This window comes from Diabrotica virgifera, chromosome 7, assembly GCF_917563875.1.
Source record: "Diabrotica virgifera virgifera chromosome 7, PGI_DIABVI_V3a".
Lineage (NCBI taxonomy): Eukaryota > Metazoa > Arthropoda > Insecta > Coleoptera > Chrysomelidae > Diabrotica > Diabrotica virgifera.
In genome coordinates this window covers 219,465,280-219,485,880 of record NC_065449.1, presented here as the reverse complement: position 1 = coordinate 219,485,880, position 20,601 = coordinate 219,465,280, and the positions used below count along the sequence as shown (strand labels likewise).

General features: G+C 33.2%; 1 protein-coding gene across 2 annotated transcripts in view; it reads right to left on the bottom strand.

The window, feature by feature from the left end:
* Window positions 1–2,490: 2,490 nt before the first annotated feature.
* LOC114333892 (uncharacterized) overlaps window positions 2,491–20,601 on the bottom strand; it is a 68,044-nt gene continuing 49,933 nt past the window's right edge. For both annotated transcript variants that reach the window (XM_050657171.1, XM_028283887.2), the window contains exons 3-4: window positions 11,274–11,429; window positions 2,491–2,741 (exon numbers count right to left, since the gene is read on the bottom strand). In XM_050657171.1, the coding sequence (XP_050513128.1) occupies window positions 2,554–2,741; window positions 11,274–11,429 (344 nt within the window). In that variant the 3' untranslated portion in view covers window positions 2,491–2,553. The remainder of the gene's footprint in view (window positions 2,742–11,273; window positions 11,430–20,601) is intronic.

Genomic DNA, 20,601 nt, shown 5'->3' with positions numbered 1-20,601 from the left:
AACATGGTTAAATGATAGAGCAAACCTAAATAGAAATAGTTAAAACATACAAATATCTGGGAACCTGGGTTGATAAGAAAAATGACCAAAGCAAAGAAATTAACGTCCGAATTGAAACTGCAAGGCAAGAATTTATAAAAATGAAGACACTGCTTACAAACAAAGTCCTTCAGTTGCCTCTCAGATTGAGGGCTCTAAGATGCTACATATTTTCTATATTGCTGTACGGAATGGAAGCTTGGACGTTAAAGAGATAACACATAAGCTGAATAGAAGCGTTCGAAATGTGGTTTTACAGAAGAATATTGAAAATTTAGTGGGTTCAAAGGATTAGCAATGTTGAAGTGCTACGACGTTTAAATAAGGAGTTAAAAATTATGAAAAGTATAAAAACTAGAAAACTTGAATATTTGGGTCAGATTACCAGAGGAGAAAAATATGAGTTGCTGAGAATTATTATGCAAGGAAGGATCCAAGGAAGAAGAAGCATAGGAAGAAGACGCATCTCCTGGCTGAGGACCCTTAGAGAATGGTTTAACTGTAGTTCATTACAACTATTCAGAGCAGCAGCCAACAAAGTGACCATAGCCATTATGATATCCAACCTTCGATAGGAGAGGAAACTTTAAGAAGAAGAAGGTGATATTTATGTGGATATTGTAATGCAAAAATAGGTAAGGAGCGGAGATATATGCCAACCATTTGAAACAATAGTTCACGTACATGAAGAGCCGAACAACAATGGAACTTGCCTGATACACTAAGCCACCTCAATGAACATGATAGTTGCCGGCACATGCTTTATGCACAAAAATATACATAAGGGGACATGGAGAAGTCCTTATGGGAATACAGTACCTAAACCCAATCGACCATATTATAATGGTCGACGCAAGATATTCTAGCGACATAGTGGACGTATGTGCAAGACACGGGGCAAACATAGACTGAGACCACTATCTAATCCAAGCAAAACAAAAGCTAAAATCTCCAATGCAAATAAAGTCAGATGAGTTAAAGAGGAAAGGATTAACGTAGAGCTTTAAAAAACACTGCGATGGCTAATAAGTTTGAGGAAAGTCTAGAAGGTAAGCTGGAGGACTGGACAGGTGATATAGTTGAAGATGTTAACAACTACTTGAGGCAGTGCAGAAGCATATTGGAAGAGGTAGCAACTGAGGTGATTGAAAGACAAAAGCGTGAAAAAATGAGGTCGAACTATTACGGCGAGGAATATGCACAAGCAACGCGAAGAAGAAATCAAGCATCTGCAAGGCTGCAAGGACAAAATTCTAGAAGATTACCTAGATCTAAAAGGACTTAAATCCTTGACTATCAATAATTAGAAAAAGAACATGGGAAATTATTGGTGATCAGTATCAGATATTGGAAAGGTGGGCAGAAAATTTCGTCGTTAGCACGAGTTATAGTTTACATGGTAATATTATAAATTACAAATAGTATAGTTAACATTATTTAACATAAATAAAAGGAAAATCGGTTAACAATTATATTTTATTTAACAGTTGATTCTTCTCGAGGAATTTGATAACCTTGTTGATTTGGTCTGTGCTGTTGAGGACCTCTTTGAAGTTAGGACTGATACCAAGCTGTTGGCGTTCTTTGGCATAAAAAGGACAGTCAATAAGTATGTGATTTGGTTGACATTTTGGTAGTGGAGATGATGTCATCAAATAGTCATGTCTGTGTTAGACGGGTATATCCTATACGCAGTCTCCGTATGATTGCCATATTTTTCCGAGATAAACTAGAGCAGGTAAATAGGTTCACTGAGGACTTAATTTCATGGAGCGCTGAAGTAATTTTATTCTAGTGAATTTGCCAGGTGAATAGATTGAGCTTCTTCAGTCTGGCTTTTAGATCGTTGCAGATTTGTATATTCAGCATGGTATTCATCGATGATGCAGCATTTTTGGCAAGGCAATCGGATTTTTCGTTACCACTAATCCCAACATGGGATGGTACCCATAGTAAAGTGACTTTTGTATTTTGATTTATAAGAAACTGATAAATGTCATGAATATCTTGGACAAGAGGATGGTTGGTGATTATAGTATTGATGGAGTGTATAGAGGAAAGTGAATCAGTACATAAATATGGCTATGTGTGTGTTTGGATATTTTTTAGCATGTTTGAAAGCACACAAGATAGCTAGCAGTTCGCCAGTGTGAATACTACACCAAGAAGAAGTTTTACAGAGTTCGATAGGCTGTTGAAGAGCAGTTAGACCGCTAAATTAAAAACTCATTCGTTATCAAATCTTGAGCGTTTTCATCTACAACGCGTAGCTTTTTAGCTATATTGAAATGAATGAAAAAGTCGTTATTTTTGCGTAAATGTTAATAAACAACCATGACGCAGTAAAAATTTCGACACCCATGAGATGGCAAGCGTTTTCTATTGACTTCCACCAGATATTTCAGTTGAAAAATAGCGGCCAGTAATTTCTCTACATAAAGAAACAAATAATAAAAAGAAACTGTTTTTATTTTTAGTTAAAAAAATTCTACAAATGTGTTTTAAAAATTATAATTAAAAGTAAGTTAGTACTGCTGTAAAAATAATGATTGGAGTTAATAAAGTTGGTGTAATAATAGAAACAGAAGAAGTCTGAGTGTTACATAAGTCGGTAGTACAATTTTTACACCATTTTATATAATATCCAGATGGTACTTTTTCATTGCATGTATTGGTGTTTCCGCAATCTCTTATAATAGTATCTACAACAGAATAACGGCATTTTAATATTTTTGATAGAATTTTTACACTTTATTTTATTTTTATTCTTTGAAAATAGTAAATATTCGTAATACAATAATTAAAAAAGAAGAAAAAAAAGATTAAAGAAAATTAAGTAGCCTAAAAAGAAAATCATAAAAAACGCTGAGACCCGCCGAACTAGATTCTTCTTCTTCTTCTTCTTCTTCTTCTTCTTCTTCTTCTTCTTCTTCTTCTTCTTCTTCTTCTTCTTTTTCTTCTGCTTGTTCTTCTTCTTCTTCCTCTTCTTCTTCTTCTTCTTCTTCTTCAGCCTTAAGTAACCAAACTTTGGACACAGGCTTCCCCCAATTCAATCCAGTGTTTTCTATTTTGCGCCACGTGTTTCTAGTTGTGCTTTCCAATATTCTTAATGTCATCAGCCCGTCTCATTTGTGACTCACCTCTGCTTCTTCTTCCTAATCATGGTCTCCATTGTTGTATTTCATGATTCCATCTATTATTCTCCAGTCAGGCATTGTGTCCTGCGAAGCTCCATTTTAATTTGGCAGTATGCTCTCCTGTGTCTTTTACCTTGGTTTGGCTTCTAATCCATTTGTTTGTTTTTTTCTATTAAGTCTTACCCCGAGCCGACCTAGGTACCCTACATAATATAGTTCGCTGAGATCAGGTTATAAAGGCTCTCTCAAAAATATAAAAATATGCAGGCCGTTTCATTAAAAATAAATATTATGGACTAGACTAAAGATAAAGACGCTATTAGATTTGCGTGAATCACCCTGCATATTTTTTATGTTTAAAAAGCATATTATTTATATTTACAAGTTGACGAGTTTTAAAGTTTTTTATAATTTTCAACAAAAAATTTTCGTTTATAAATTCGCAAAGTCTGTTCGTTCGTTCGTGCGTTGCCGCTCCTGCAATACATAGCCGATTTACCGATGGATTCATATGTAGATTTGTCTTCTAAACCCAAATCTGAAAACGGCATTTCGGTATCTCTAAATATCTTTGAGATATCCAACCTCAAATTCGACATTGTGGCGTCACAATCCTTCTTAAAATATATTAGTTTTCGTTTGACGCAATTAAACGTCAACACAAAATTGAAACGTCAAATAAATAAATTTTATTTAAATGACAGCTCACTGTTTTCAACGAACACTTTGTTTATTTTATTTGAGCTGTCTACTGAATGATATGCATTATGATCATTATACTCGCATTTATGTATATTATATACAGGGTGTCACTTAATTTGGACACGTCATATATTATGGGAAACTCTTTAATTTTAATATTACGCATAAAAGTTATTCTTCATGAAAAGTTCTGCATGGCCTAAAACGCCAGATTCCACTACCAGATATCAAATTTTATCTATATTATACGAGGTAGGTATATCAAAAATGTTAATTTGGCTAAAGAGTAAAGTAACTTTATTTATTTCACAATATTGAAAACTGTTATTACGAACAGTTGTTTGGAATAAAAAATTATATTCTAATAATATAATATGTAATTACATCCTTCTAATAAAAACAAAATGTTTAAAAATGTTTCTCAAGTTACGGATAGCAACATCATTTTCATTTATAACTCTTTTATTTTGAATTTGACGAAAAAAAAAAGTTATTCTTCATAAAAAGCTCTTCATAGTCTAAGGTTTATGTCGCAATCATCACATATCAGCTTTTATTTATTTTATAAGAAGTCTGTCAAAAAAAAAAGATTTTCACTCAAGAGTAAAATACCTTTAAATTTCACAATATTTAAATTGAAAGGATATAATTGCGTTTTTAGCAATTATAGTTTTTAACTCTCAAAAACTTTTCATAATAGCAATTTTCAATATTATAAACTAAAATAAGTAAATAAACAAAATTTTCGTTATGATATTGCTCGTATTTTCAGCTTGTTTCAAATAAGGACCCAAATAATTTTATTCCTTAAGTGGTTTTCATACAGTATACACTTTATGCGTTTCAGATGTATTCTTACAAAAAGATTTTTAATATTTTTCGACATGAATCCGATTTGTCTCATCTCTAAACTTATTTGTATTCCAATTTAATTTCTTTTGTTCAAATGTTTGACTTTGACTCATTCTTGCTAAATTATCTCTACTTGTCTGTGATAAACAATATACCAATAAGCCTTAACTTTTTTAATGTCATACCGGGCATAAAGTATATGTCTCCAAAGTATGCCAGTAGTACGGTCTCATTTACGCATTCATTATTATTATTATCTGCCATCCATTGCTGAAATTTAGCCAATTCCTTGTCGTACGTTTCTTTGGATTTTTTCGGTAACAGGTGCTCAGTCGATTTTTTGGCCATTTTAACTATTTCTTCAGAAATATCGAATTTCTCTTGCGTTCTGACTCTTTTGACAATGTCACATAGGAAAATTGTATTTACGTTAATACCAAATTGCTAACCAACATCACTTTCCTAGCAACGGCAGCAACCTGCTGCGATAAAATATTACTTGTAATTAACCCTCCGTTAATCGCTAGGATAAACGGAGCATCAAGAGTCGCTACGGTGTCAGAGACCGACAATTTAAAAAAAATAGTTATTGCAATAAAATTCATACAAATATTCTATATTGTGTATAGGAATGACTGAAAAATATTTTTGAAAATGTTTTATTTGAAAACAACAGATATAAAATGAAAAACCCTAGTATAAGAATATACATATTGTTTTGTAATATAAAAATATTCGCTAGGAACCATTTCCCATAATTCCAACAAACATTTTTGTTCGGCTTCAAAGGACATCTATAAATAAGATTTGACCAAAACTTACCGATAAAATGCAATAATAAGATGCTAAATCTTTACCTGAACTGCAAGTTATGCCAATAAAGTAATAACCACACAATTAGTCGCTACGGAGTCTTGCACCGAAAATAGCTATAAAACTCGTACAACTGTGCCCAAGTGTGTAAGAATGTATACTAACACGAGGTTAGTTGATAGGAAGAGGTACAGAAAGTGGCGATAGAAAAAAACAGTTATTTTGTAAATCCCGAATGAATAATTCTGTCGTCGGTGTGACACCGATAGCGACTAACGGAGGGTTAATATAAAATAAAATTGAAACTTTAATTGACGCAATGAAACGGTATGACAAGTTTTGTACAGTAGGAAAAATTAAAGAATACCCATGAACAAACATATAAAACACGCTGTATTTTCCTGTCACCGTGTCACACAAAAAATTGGCCAGCGCAAGTACATGTAATAATTATTGTTACATGTACTTGCACTGGACAATTTTCTTTGTGACACAATGACAGGAAAATACAGCGTGTTTTATATGTTCGTTCATGGGTATTCTTTCATTTTTCCGACTGTATGCACCACGTGCATTATTAGATGTTTATACCCTCGGGCGACATATAAACTCTCGGGCCAGAGGCCCTTGAGTTTATAAGCTTGTCGCACTTAGGGTATAAACATCTATTTAATGCCCTGGATACATAAATAAATAACTCTTAGTACTCCAAAATCTCTAATATGCTATTAGTATATACCGGGTGGTGAATTGGAGAACGGGACATAGAAAACTCAATGTAAAATCCTAAACTGTTGAATTCCTGCTTCCGTAATTATTTTACATCAAAAGACATTAGAAACTATTTGTAGAGGATTGAAATCTGTATTGAAAACAACTGTTAAAATTGTTCTACGAATGAAACTTATTCCAAAATTTTGTAAAAATGTAATACATTTTTGAGTTTTTCAACCCAAAATTAGGCCAAACACAGTGCAATAATGTGTCACAATGAAGTTATTATTTTCACATTTTTGAACTGTCAATATTTTTATTATACCATTTATTGTTTAAAAACAATACGTCGGGGAGCAAAGTATGCTAAATGTGCAGTCAATCGAGCGCTTTGGGGACCTATTCGGTTGTGAAGAGTAGGTCCTAAAACCAAAAAAAGGTAAGTAAAGTTTTCCATTTTACTGGGGACTTGTCCATTTTAATTTAATTTTCCATTTCCAAGAATCGTTTTTTTTAGATTATAGCACCATCTATTCATAATAAGAAAAAATGTCTCGAATAAAAGTTACTTATTTTTACATAAGGAATCCAAATCTGCAATAAAAAATGGGGGCTCCCATTTAAGATTTTAAAGTAACCCCCCACCTCACCTCCGTGGGGGGTCGTGATTGATGCCATTCGACAGATTTTTCAAAAATATTTAATAACTGTATTTTTCAGTTTTTCGATCTGATGTTCATTTCGCGAAATATCGCGGGATTCGTATTTAAAATATTAAATTTACCCCCCACCCCTCTCCGTGGGAAGTCGTATTTGATATCATTCGATAGATTTTTGTAAAACATTGAGTACGCATTTTTTAGTTTTTCAATATGTCATCCATTTCGCGAAATATTCGTTTTTTTCTTGTGGAACTTTGGGACTCACCCATTTCCTTACGCCCCGTTCAAATCGTCAGATTTTTTAAATATACACTGTTTTGCATGTACTTACTTACCTTATCTTAATCTGACGATTTCGAATTTTTCTAAGGATAGATTTTTTTCGGCCCACCTTAACGAACTCCCCTGCATTAAGAGCCAATATATGGTAGAGTGCTATATATAGTGCTATATTATATATGTGCTTTATTGACTACAACAAGGCGTTCGATAAAGTTCGCCACGAACACCTGATGAGACTGTTGGTAGAGAAAAACTTGGATAAAAGGGACCTCAGAATTATCTTCAATATTTACTATAACCAGAAGGAGAATATTAGAGTAGAACGGGAAACAACCGAGGATCTCGAGATCAAAAAAGGCGTAAGGCAGGGATGCATACTTTCACCAACCTTGTTTAACTTATATTCAGAAGATATTATAAACAGAGCCCTTGCTGACCAAGATATAGGAGTTAAAATAAATGGCACTTTAATAAACAATTTGAGATACGCTGATGACACAGTATTAATAGCAGAAACCCCGGAAGATCTTCAAACACTGATAAACAGAATAGTAGAGTGCAGCGAAAAGTTCGGTTTATCACTTAACATCAAAAAAACAAAAATAATGATGGTGTCGAAATCTCCACAAAATTTTTCTGACATAACCCTACATGATCAAAGAATTGAGCGTGTTAGAAAATATAATTACCTGGGAACTGTTATTAATGAAAACAACGACAACTCTGAAGAAATCAAGATCAGAATAGAAAAAGCTAGAGCTACTTTTACCAAAATGAAAACAGTTTTATGCGGAAGAGTTAAGGAAGTTTTATGCGGAAGTTTAAATCTTAAAATTCGCCCCATGAGATGATACGTGCTGTCAGTCCTTTTCTATGGAATGGAAGCTTGGACACTGAAAAAGATCGATACAAGGAAAATAGAAGCATTCGAGATGTGGATGTACCGCGGGATACTGAGAATATCGTGGACAGAGAGAGTAACAAACATGGAAGTGTTGCGAAGGATGCAGAAAGAAAAAGAACTTGCGCTTACTATTAAAAAGCGCAAACTGCAATACTTGGGACATATAATGAGGGGACAAAAGTACCAGCTACTACAATTAATTATTCAGGGAAAAATAATAGGTAAAAGATCCATTGGCAGAAGAAAACATTCGTGGTTGAAGAATTTAAGAGATTGGTACAAGTGCAGCAGCTGCCAATTATTTAGATCTACGGTATCAAAAATACGCATAGCCTTGATGATAGCCAAACTTCGGAACGAGGACGGCACCTGAAGAAGAAAAGATATGGTAGAGGTACATTTTCAGGGTACAAGGTTTCTCCCCATATGATAATCTGACGCGCTCGAGTAACTGCAAAAATCCCCGCTTGGGCTCCCCTACCATAAGATACCCTCATTTGAGGAGAAAGTATTAATAATAATAAAGATTTTTTATTCAGTCAATGGTGTGAGCAATGTCAGTTAAATTGTACCGTGTGGCCTAACTTTTACACACACTCTGTGTAACTCTGTGTAATACTCTGTGGCAAATGTATTTATTTATCAAAATTTTGGAATGCATTTAAATCGTAGAACAATTTTAACTTTTGATTTTAATACAGATTTCAATTCTCTACAAATATTCTCTTATGCCTTTTGATGTAAAATAATTAGGGAAGCAGGAATTCAACAGTTTAGAATTTTACATTGAGTTTCTTATGGCCCGTTTTACGATTCACCACCCGGTATAATAGCCCAGTAAATGAACGTGAAATACAACGATATCGTGTAATTTTCAGTGTCACAACCGAATTGTATGATAATTTCGATTTAGATTCTACTCAAGCGTCCACAGACACGCATCGTACGCATCGGACGCATCGTACGCAACGGATTTTAGTGAGAGCGCTTGTACAGAAACTTATGTAACCGCGTCCACTGATCCGCATCGTACGGATCGCATTATCGATTGTCAAACTAAAATCCGTTGCGTACGATGCGTACGATGCGGGTCTGTGGACGCTTGACTTAAAGTTATCCTCCACTTCAAAGTTGGTCTTGTGCCGTTGGTTGTCTTTACTTGTGGGACTAAAGTTCCCCTTTTCGAGGATTCAAAAACATACGTTAAAATTAGGTCCGTAAATCGAAAAATTGACTAATTCTAAGCACCTTTTGTTGAAAAGTCGATGCTTTTCGAGTTATTTGCGAGTGAAAATATTTATTTTTTAACAAAAAAACCTCGTTTTCAGGCGGTTTTTCGCAAACAACTCAAAATTTAAGTATTTTATCGAAAAAATATTATTAGGAAAAATAGCTTATAAAAAACGAAAAAAATAGTATCTATAGTCCTGAAGTCTATAGACGCAGTAAAAGCAAAATTGTAGCTTATGAAAAATACGTTCTGATTCGTCAAATTCCAAATCGAATATTTCAACGTGAAATATCTAAAAACTTAAGCACTTTTTGGGGAAAAATAAGCACAGAATAAGGTTGGCCCCCTTATTTTTGGTAGAAAGAAATTGTGAAAATCTCTTCCTATTTAGCATCCCAAGTGAAGTTAATCGAAACAAAAAAAAAAGAATGTGTGTGTACTTTGTACGCACGTAAGAAGATATTCTTCTATTATATAGGTAATTTAAACGAAGTAAATATACTTAACAGGTTATTTGTATTTTATTTAAAAATTAAACTAATTTTCTTATCTACCACTTTCAAAAAATTTTTATTAAAATAACGAAAAATAAAAAAAAAGTATGAATCGTCCATGATTAGAAACCGCGACCTTCCGTGTGCTTCCGTTCTCTGTCCCACCGCTCTGCCAACTACGCCATCGAGCCACTTGAATTGACACGTAAGTTTCGGATATAATTACACAACACGGCGGCGACAAACTGTAAAAATGTTAGGCCTACATATTTTATTATTTTACTACAGGGAAACACAAATCCAAAAACACAAGAATTATAATAAATAATACATTTCCTAAAACCACTAATACTTACTTACTTACTTAAGCCGTCCTCTTGTACCTTACGGTGTCGAGGTAAGTGGAGAAATGAGACGTCTCCATGCCTTTCGGTCGGTAGCTAGTCTTTCTGCTTCTCTCCACCCAATATTTCTTTTTCCGCAAGCCTTTCCAATATTTGCATTCCACGTTCTTGCTGGCCTGCCTCTTCTTCGTTTGTTGTCAGATGCCTCTTTCCATACCCTCTTTACAGTTCTACCTTCACTCGTTCTCGCCATATGTCCGAACCACGATAACTGTTTCGTTTCAAGTCTGTCTAAGGTCCTTCCAACACCGCACCTTTCACGTATGTCTTCATTTCTTATACGATCACGTCTGGTCACCCCGGATACCGCACGTAAATATCGCATTTCGCATGTTTGAATTTTACTACGGATGTTGTCGTTCACTGTCCACGTTTCACTACCGTAGAGTAGCACCGGCTCGTATACGGTTTGAAATACTTTCATTTTTGTTTTCAGGCTTACTTCTTTCTTCCTAATAAAACTTTTATTTAGTGCATAGTATAATTTTGTTGCACTCATTACCCTGCTGTTTATTTCTGGTTCTATATTTCCTTGCCCATTAATTGTTGATCCTAGATACTTGAAGCCCTCAACTTGTGTAATGGTCTCATTATTCAACTTAACATTTATATTTTCTTGTGTTTTCGATATTACTAAAGCTTCTGTTTTTCAATATTTATTCTCATCCCAAATTTCTTAAAGGCTTCATTCCAAACATTCACATTTACTTGCAAGTCTTTTTCTGATTTTGCCACAATTACCAGGTCATCGGCATATATCAACTCTGACACGCATACTTGTTGAAGTTTATACACCCCAACCCTAGTTCTTTTTACCTTACCCCTGCATTCTTTTGCAATTTCGTCCATTAACCACTAATATATTCTTTTAATGACTTATTTGCACGGTTACAGATACATACACATACATACCTATCTTGAAAGATTAGCAATTAACTACATACTGTCAGTGTGCGCAGGCGCGTGGTTCATGTACAATTTTACCCTCAATCGATTCGCCGCTAAAGAAGAATATCTTCAAAAAGAAACATTTACTTACTATTCCTTACACCAGCTACACAAGCAACTGTCTTGTTAGTGCTTATAGGGGGGAAGCAATTAACTTTCCAAGCTGGATCCATATCCTTCCCACTTTCGCAGTTAGATCCATTTCCAAGCTGGGCTCTGCATTGATAGCAGTTTAATGCGATACTCTCTGAAAGATACAAGCATACAATATATTTATTTTAATCACGTTACTATAATACAGTGAGGGGCCAAATTATGGAATCAACTAATTTTTTCAAGAATAGGGGGCTTTGAAGATAAATCCCGAAACAGGTCGATTTAGATATTTACGTTATGCTTTTTGAACGTAATGCATTTGGGTGATGACGTAAACAATGATGCGATTTTTTAACTGAAAATAGGGATCTTGTGCTAGCTCTATTTGAAAAGATATTGAATGCTCTATTTAGGAATATAAACATTAACATATGATTTCTTGGAAATACGTTATTTAGTCCATTCTTTCACGGTTTTTGCTCTAAATTTTAAAGAACCGCTTGGATTGACATGAAATTTGGCATACACATAGCTAACGAGTCAAAGAACGAGAAAAAGTGATATTGTGCCGATGTGTGCTTTTACCCCGGGGGTGACTTTCACCTCCTCTTGGGGGTGAAAAAATATATGTCCAAAATAAGTCCGGAAATGGATAAACTGACTAATTTTAAGTAACTTTTGTTCTATAGAGCTTTTTCGCCAAGTCAACACTTTTCGAGTTATTTTCGAGTGAATATGTTCATTTTTCAACAAAATAACTACATTTTTAGACGGTTTTTCGCAAATTACTCAAAAAGTAAGTATTTTGTCGAAAAAAACGTTCTCAGCAAAAATATAGCCTGTAAAAAATTTTAAAAAATGGTGTACACGTTAGGTCTCTGGACCTCGTAAAACCAGAGTTATAGCCAATGAAATATAGATTCATATTCACCAAATTTCAAATAGAATACTCCGAAGTGAAATATCCAAAAAATTAAGCACTTTTTGGGGAAAACCCATTAAAACTTTTTTAAAGGGTTTAAAAAAAGCTTTATTTTTGTTTTTATAAAAAGTTTCTAACATTAAATTTAAGCAAGTTACGCTCAAAGTAAAGTTGGTCGCAGTTGTTTTGGCAAAAAAAAATCGGGAAGACCACCCCCTAATTAGCAACTTAAATGAAATTAATCGTTACCGCTCCACAAATTATTTTACTTATGTTGTGTTTTTATGATCTGTAAGTTTCATCGATTCAAAGTGCTTATTTTGGAAAGAATTTGGTTTTAAAGTAAAATTTTTTAAAATTTTAATTTTGAAAAATATGCTTTTTTTCAAAATAACTTAAAAATTGTTGGAGATACCAAAAATCTCGAAAAACAAAAGAAATCAGCATTGCTTTTCTGAATATCATATATTTTTTTGTTTTTCTGTTAGACAAAAATTATTGAGATTTGCTGTTTCTAAATTTGCATACATTCGTGACGAGTGACTCGTTCAACCCCTTTTAACTACAGCCCTTTTAAAAATAAGGACTTTGAATCGATGAAACTTACAGATCATATAAACAATAAATACACGGGTCAAGAAACTTGTGAAGTCGTAACGATTAAGTTCATTTGGGATAATAATTAGGGGGTGATTTTCCCGATTTTTTTACCAAAAAAAAAGGACTAACTTTATTTTGAGCGTAACTTGTTTACTTTTGTTGCTAGAAATTTTTTTTATAAAACAAAAATGAAGCTTTTTTTAAACACTTTAAATAAGTTGTGATGAGTTTTCCCCGAAATATGCTTCATTTTTGGTTATTTCACGTTAAAGTATTCCATTTGGAATTTGATGAATATGGACCTATTTTTAATTAGCTATAACTCTGCTTCTACTAGGTATAGAAACGTGATATATACACCATTTTTTTCAATTTTTTACAGGTTATATTTTTGCTACAAATGTTTTTTCGACAAAATAGGTACTATTTGAGTTATTTGCAAAAAATCGTCTAAAAGTGTGGTTAATTTGTTGAAAAAATTAACATATTCACTGGCAAATAACTTGAAAAGTATTGACTTATTGAAAAAACTCTATAGAACAAAAGTTACTTAAAATTAGTCAGTTTATCTATTTCCGGACTTACTTTGGACGAATACTTTTTCACCACCAAGAGGGGGTGAAAAGCACCCCCCGGGGCAAAAGCACATATCGACACAATATCACTTTTTTTCTTTGACTTGTTAGCTATGTGTATGCCAAATTTCATGTCAATCCAAGCGGTTCTTTAAAATTTAGAGGTTTTGCAATATTTTACCGTTAAAGAACGGACTAATTATACTCTGGGCAAATTAGCAAAATACAAGGAAAAGATATTTACCAGCAATTTTATTGCTGGAATTTAATCTTATATTGGAGAACATCAAAGATGGCGGCGCGTGCTACAACCACGTTAACGACTGAGTTAAATAAATTAAATAAAAATGAACTAATCGACATAATTGTGACGTTAAAAGTACCAGTGAAGGTTGCAAATCCACAAGTGATTACCTATATAAATAAAATTTGTGAATTTATAAACAGCAAGAGCGACAATAAATCTTATGATTTGGTGGATAACATAACCTGTTCTCACTGTGACACACTATCAGACAGGACCATCATCATCAGAAAGAAACTTGACGCTGTAAGTAAACTTACATATCATCTAGAAAAAAGGTGCCAAGAACAAGAAGGTCTAATTTTTCTCCTAAAACAATTAAAAGAGAATTCAGATTCACCAAAGATACATATAACGCCGCCTACTAGTACTATTGCGAACTCCAAAACACATTATAAGACCAATTTAAATATTTGGATACTCGTATCAAAGAGCATATGTCAAAGATCGATAAATCTAGCTTTGGTCATCATTTACATGCATCGAAACATAGCTTTAGTCCACAAAGAAATAGTAGGATCTTACACAACATACCTAATAATAACTATACCAAAATGAATCTACTAGAAGATCTAGAAATAAGTAGAGAAATGAAAAGAAACCCTCAAAACTGTGTTAACACCCAGATTCAATTAAATTGTAAATTTGATCCTATTTTTAAAAAATTTCTTTAGTAATTTTGGTTTAGTATACAGTATACCCAACAATTTATGAAAGTTTTTTGAACATTACTTTTAGGTATTCTTGAGTTTTCGTTCATTGTTTACATATTTGTAAACAAGTAAATATTTGTTATTTGTCTGAATTAATCAATAAGATTTTTAATCTTTAATAACAGCTTTCGAACTCTGAGCTTGTCAAATGATATTTCTCCTAGGTATGATTTCATCTAACTTCTTCTACACTTGGTCAAACTATAACAGTTTTGTTTTTTGGAAGAATTTTGATAACTTTTAATATACACGTTAACATTTCACTTCAATAGTAATAATAGAAATTTTTTGAAAATTTAACTTTAAAATTTAGTATCTTAACTTTAATTTCACTTAACCTGTACATGGCTTTTTAGTCATTTTCAATTTTTAATTAATATTTATGAACATAGAGGTCGCATAAGATTGTAGTTCCTTCTTGATCATTTTAATAAATGACAGTCTTCCTCAGCTGATCTGCTGTTCACGTGGGCTCAAAATGGTTTGACTCAGCCATGTTGTCTTATTAATTAATTAAAGAATTTAGATGTGATTTTATTCACTTTAAAGGGTTATTATACCCTAATCTGTGGCTTTTGCCCAGTATACATGTTTTTTATTGTGTCGTTTAGCAATTGTTCTTCTATGAAGGTTTTATAAGAGGACGTAAGTTTTTCACTTATTTTTTATATAAAAAAAATCTTATCTTAAATATGTCCTTTTAGGAAGCTCTGATGATGACACGTTATGTGTCGAAATTACTTAGCTGATAATAAAATATTTTTTACACAGTATCAAAAGTTTTTTTGCCGTTTTGCCGTTTTGACCTATTTGGAAGTGTGTACAAGTCTTGCAGTCTTTTCCAATTTAAATATTGCCGAAAAAAAGAAAGAAGAACACAAACAAAACTTTATGGGCAAAGCAGCAAAAAGTGAACTGGTAACTACTCAGAAAAAACCTGACGTAAATAAACAAGGGAATTCCCAAACAATAACAAAAACAGATGTTTCGAAAGGACTGCTTTTTGAACAAAGCAGATTAAAAATGGACCAGTTCATTATTAATTTAGTAGAGGACGAAAAACCTACTGGGCACGAAAAACCTACTAACGATGAAATACCTATAATTCATGAGACCAATGATCAAGAATGGAAAACTATTAGGCCTAGGCGACATCAGTTTAACGGACGGACGAAGAAAAATTATAGTAGGTAGCAATAGAGATAGCGATGAGGTTAAGGGTGTTCCAAAAATTTCAACTCTACATGTTACCAGAATTAATAAAGAAACTACAACTGACTCTCTAACCGAGTTAATTAAAGTGAATTTTCCTAAAGCAACATGTGAAATGATTCAGTCGAAACATCCAACAATTTACTCATCGTTCAAAGTAAATATATGTTCAGGGAACTTCAACAGGGCCACGAATCCCGAAGTTTGGCCTCACGGAGCTGTTGTAAGTCGTTTTTTTACCGCAATAAAAAACAGACAGAAGAAGCTTAGTTTTTGATCCATATATTATATTATTAAATATCCCAAGTGTTAGTCAGAAAACTGGCTTTAAATTAGATAAGTTAAAAGTATTCAATTCTCCTAATTTTGACACTGTTTGTAAAAATGCTTCAACTTTCAATCAAAAAAGTTTTGGCTTACTTCATCAAAATATACAATGTGTATCAACAAGCATTGAAAAACTAGTGTTCTTCCTGCAGTGCTAAGGTCTAATATGTGTCTGTTTAACTGAGCACTGGAAATCTAAAGAACAACGAGTACTACACCATATAAATGGATTTTCTCTGGCTTCATCTTTCTGCCGTGACCAAGGGGAACATGGAGGGTCTTCAATCTATGTGAAAGAGGGTGTGGTTTGGAAGGAACGTTCTAATATATGTTCTCAATCTGAGAATAATAATTTTGAAGTAAGTGCTGTGGAAATAGACCATTGCCTTTTTAATTGTGTTGTGTTATGTATATATCTGCCTGGACGTGGCTCTATTGACGTTTTTATGTCAAAACTGGATCTAATACTTGATGTGCTAGTTTCCGAAGGTGCGGCTATAATATTAACAGGTGATTTTAATATAGATTTCAAACGAGATGCACTAAGTAAGCAGAACTTGGTAAATATTTTAGATTCCTATGGCTTAACCGTAACTTTGAATGATTATACAAGAGTAACTGCTACTAGTAAAACTCAAAATTGATTATATTGCTACAAACCTATAGTCCTGTCGCCAGGGGGGTACGACGGCCTCCTTAATTCAGAGGGAATTACCCAAGTTTTTTTTATGTATTTTGGCCCGTAGAACACGAATTTTTTGGGTAACAGTCGATCCGGATGTCGATAAGATTGTTATAAACAAAGAACTTGAGGAATCACATAACAGCGATTTTTCGCAAAACAAAACATTTTTTGTATTTTTTGGGTGATTCTCAGCAAAAAATGGTCTTACAAGTTCTTTCGTAAGATGCATAGTTTTCGAGATAAACGCGGTTGAACTTTCAAAAAATCAAAAAAGTGAAGTTTTTGAACCCGAATATAACTTTTGATTAAACAATAAAATAGCAATTCTGCTTACTGCATTTGAAAATTCAAGTCAAATTCTATCAGTTTTGATTATTTACATTGCTAAAAATTAAGTTTTTATTAGGTACACAAAGCCATAAACACATAGTGTCTTCCGTGCCCAATGCATGCGTTTTAATGTACGTAATCTACGTAGAAATTGTATGTATGCGCGCCTACTCGTTCGATTTCAAATGAGAAATGCATTGAAAACACCATTCAATCACTATGTGTTTATAGCTTTGTTTAACATTTAAAAAAATAGTTTTTAGCAATGAAAGTAATCAAAACCGATAGAATTTGACTGAACTTTTAAATGCGGTAAGCAGAATTGCTATTTTATTTTTAAATCAAAAGTTAATCGGGTTCAAACATTGCAATTTTTCGATTTTTTGAAAGTTCAACCGCGTTTATATCGAAAACTATGCATCCTACGAAAAAACTTGTAAAAACATTTTTTGGTTAGAATGACCCAAAAAATACAAAAAAATGTTTTGTTTTGCGAAAAATCGCAGTTATGTGATTCCTCAAGTTCTTTGTTTATAACAATCTAATCGACATCCGGATCGACTGTTACTCAAAAAATTCGTGTTTACGGGCCAAAATACATATAAAAAAAACTTGGGTAAGTCCATCTGAATTAAGGAGGCCGTTGTACCCCCACTGGCGACAGGACTACTAAAAAACAATGGTTGTGGAAGGTTTTATCTCTGATCATCGTGCGCAATTGTTCCAATGTAGCATTAACAGACAATGATGCCATTAACAGACAATGATATATTCATCCGTTCATATAGTGAAAGGAACATAAATCGTTTTGTTCAAACCCTTGAGTCAACAAATTGGTCAGAGGTATTTAGTACAATTTCTGCTGAGGATAAATCATTAGCTTTTTTAAATACTATCCAAGATTACTTTCGGTCCCATTTCCACTACTTAAATGTAAACCCAAAAAATGTACACGTTGGAATTGGTTTACGCAGGAACTGTACAATTTAAGGGATCAGCTAAAACTTTTAGAAACGATCTGTCAGCAAAATAGTAATCTTAAAAAAAGTAGTCACTTCATGAGACAGTTAAACGAATCATCAAATAAAATGAAATGTATTTGGCATTTAGTAAACTTAACAGTCGGGAAACAAGATAACTCAAAATACCTAGTGATAATAATAATAATTTAGCAGACAAATTTAACCACCATTTTGTTGAAATGGCCCCAAAGTTAAAACTCTGTTTTATACTAGAATGGACGAATTCTTAAAAAAGCATAATCTCTTGCACAATTTTCAACATGCTTTTACATCTTCTAAGTCTACAACTATAAATCTTGCAAATTTCGTCAGCTTAGTGTTGGATGCTTTGGACAGACGAGAGAAGGCATGTGGTTTATTTCTCGATTTGTCCAAGGCTTTTGACACTTTGTATCATAATTTGTTGCTAAAAAAACTTGAGGAGATTGGTATTCGTCGTGTAGTTCTAAAATGGTTTACTTCCTACCTAGAGAATAGAAGACAAAAAGTAAAGGTAATATCTAATGGACTTATAAACGAATCAAACACATTGGATATCCATTATGGTGTCCCTCAGGGTAGTGTATTGAGTCCTCTACTTTTTGTAGTATTTATTAATGATATAGCTTTGGTAACTAATTCACTGACTGGGGTTAACATCATCAGTTATGCGGATGATACCAACATTCTAGTCACAGGAACATCTGATCAAAATTTGCAAAATAAAACTACACAGATATTATACTATCCACCATCAACCGTTATTTCTTATCCAACAAACTAGTTTTGAATGAAGAGAAATCGAAATATATGATTATCACGTCAAATAATTTATTAAACCATCAAGCCACTATACAAGCAGCAATAGATAAAACAGACTGCACGAAGTTGCTGGGGGTCCTTTTAGACAGTAATTCTAAATTGTCAAACCACATTTCTAATTTGAAATCCAGATTAAGTAACGCATGTTATGCAGTGAGAATTCTTTCACGTCTCTTTAATACATCAATATTAAAAACAGTATACTTTGCCCATTTTTACTCAATAGCCAAATATGGCATTGAAGTCTGGGTTGTACCTCTGAATTAGAGCAGATATTCGTACTTCAGAAAAGAGCTATTAGGATAATGTATAAAATGAAATTTAGATATTCTTGTAGAGGCATCTTTAGACAAAACAATATTCTTATAATTCCTGGTCTGTATATATTTTCGTGTATTTACATTGCAAAATTTATGAATTTAATAAATTTCAATTTAACCATGTTTATTCAAGAAAATTCAAAGACAATCACTTTATGCTTCCACAACATCGTTTTGTTTTGTTGGAAGGTAGCACACATTATGCAGCCATAAGTTTCTTTAACAAATTGCCAATAGATATACGAATTAATTTACATCAGCCAAACTTTCGGAGGTGTGTACATTAATACATTTGTGAGCTAGAGCCATATTCTAAAAATAAATTTTAAGTATGATTTATCGTATTTATTAATTTATATACTTTTAAGATGTATGTCTGAATGAATATGAACTAAAACGCGCCACAAAAGAGTAACTTTGATACAATTTGAATTTTGAAGCACTTTTGTGGCGCGTTTAGTTCAAATATAGCAAATATTATGAAATTTTTTTTAAAATGAAACAATAATTTTATTTTACATCAAAATGAAAATACATTTTCGCGCCCCATAATATTCATATCAGGTCTTTTGTAGCTGGAATATTTTATGCGCCACTTATTTTTACGGCGTTTAGCAGTTTTTATTCTTGTATCAGGAGTTTTTCAAAGTTATTTATAAATTAAATTTATAAAGATGAATTTAATGTTTCTCGATTACGCGTTAAGCTTTATAAATGGTTGCCTTTGTCGCATTATCTCCCAAAAATGATCTAGTGTCCATCGAATGTACACTAGATTTTTTCTATTCGAAATAGATTGAAAAAAAAATATTGGGTTGGCCGGTAAATGAACTCGGATTGCCCGTTGCACGATCAAATTTAGCGTCCTAACCACTACATCTACATAAACCATTTCGGGGATAATGGTTAATTGGATTATACTTCTGTAGCTTAATAACTTCTAAACAGCTTAACCGATTTTGATCACTAAACATGAGTTTGAAACGTATTGACAGGTAGTAGTATATGATGCATCTAAGGTCAATAATTATGATAACTGAAGGTATTACAGGAATTATTGAGCTTGAAGAACCATTTTTTCCATTGGAAATAAATTTGTTCATAATTATGAAGCATACAACTTAAAAATTCGAATTTTCCCGGATCTGAGGTATACACTGTTAGATGCACCTAGAGCCCTTCTACAAACGCTCAGTTATTGGCGCAATTCGTAGGTTGAAATTTTGCGTAATTGTCGAAAAACCAAAATTTTCAAAGTTTAGTTTTTTAGTTTTTCGGCTATACTGAGCCGTATGTATGTCTGATCCTGACGGCTTAAATACCATTTGAAAGCTTAACTCAACACTATTAATTTTGTGTATTTGCGGTTCTCCTTTTTTTTTAAACCGAAGATATATACCCCTCAAAAAATATGCCGTTTTGTACCTACCAAGACCTCTAGCTGGCTTATGGGTGGTCAAAAGTCACAAACTACACCGGTTCTAAATCTGCCCTGACCCCCTCTTCAACCCA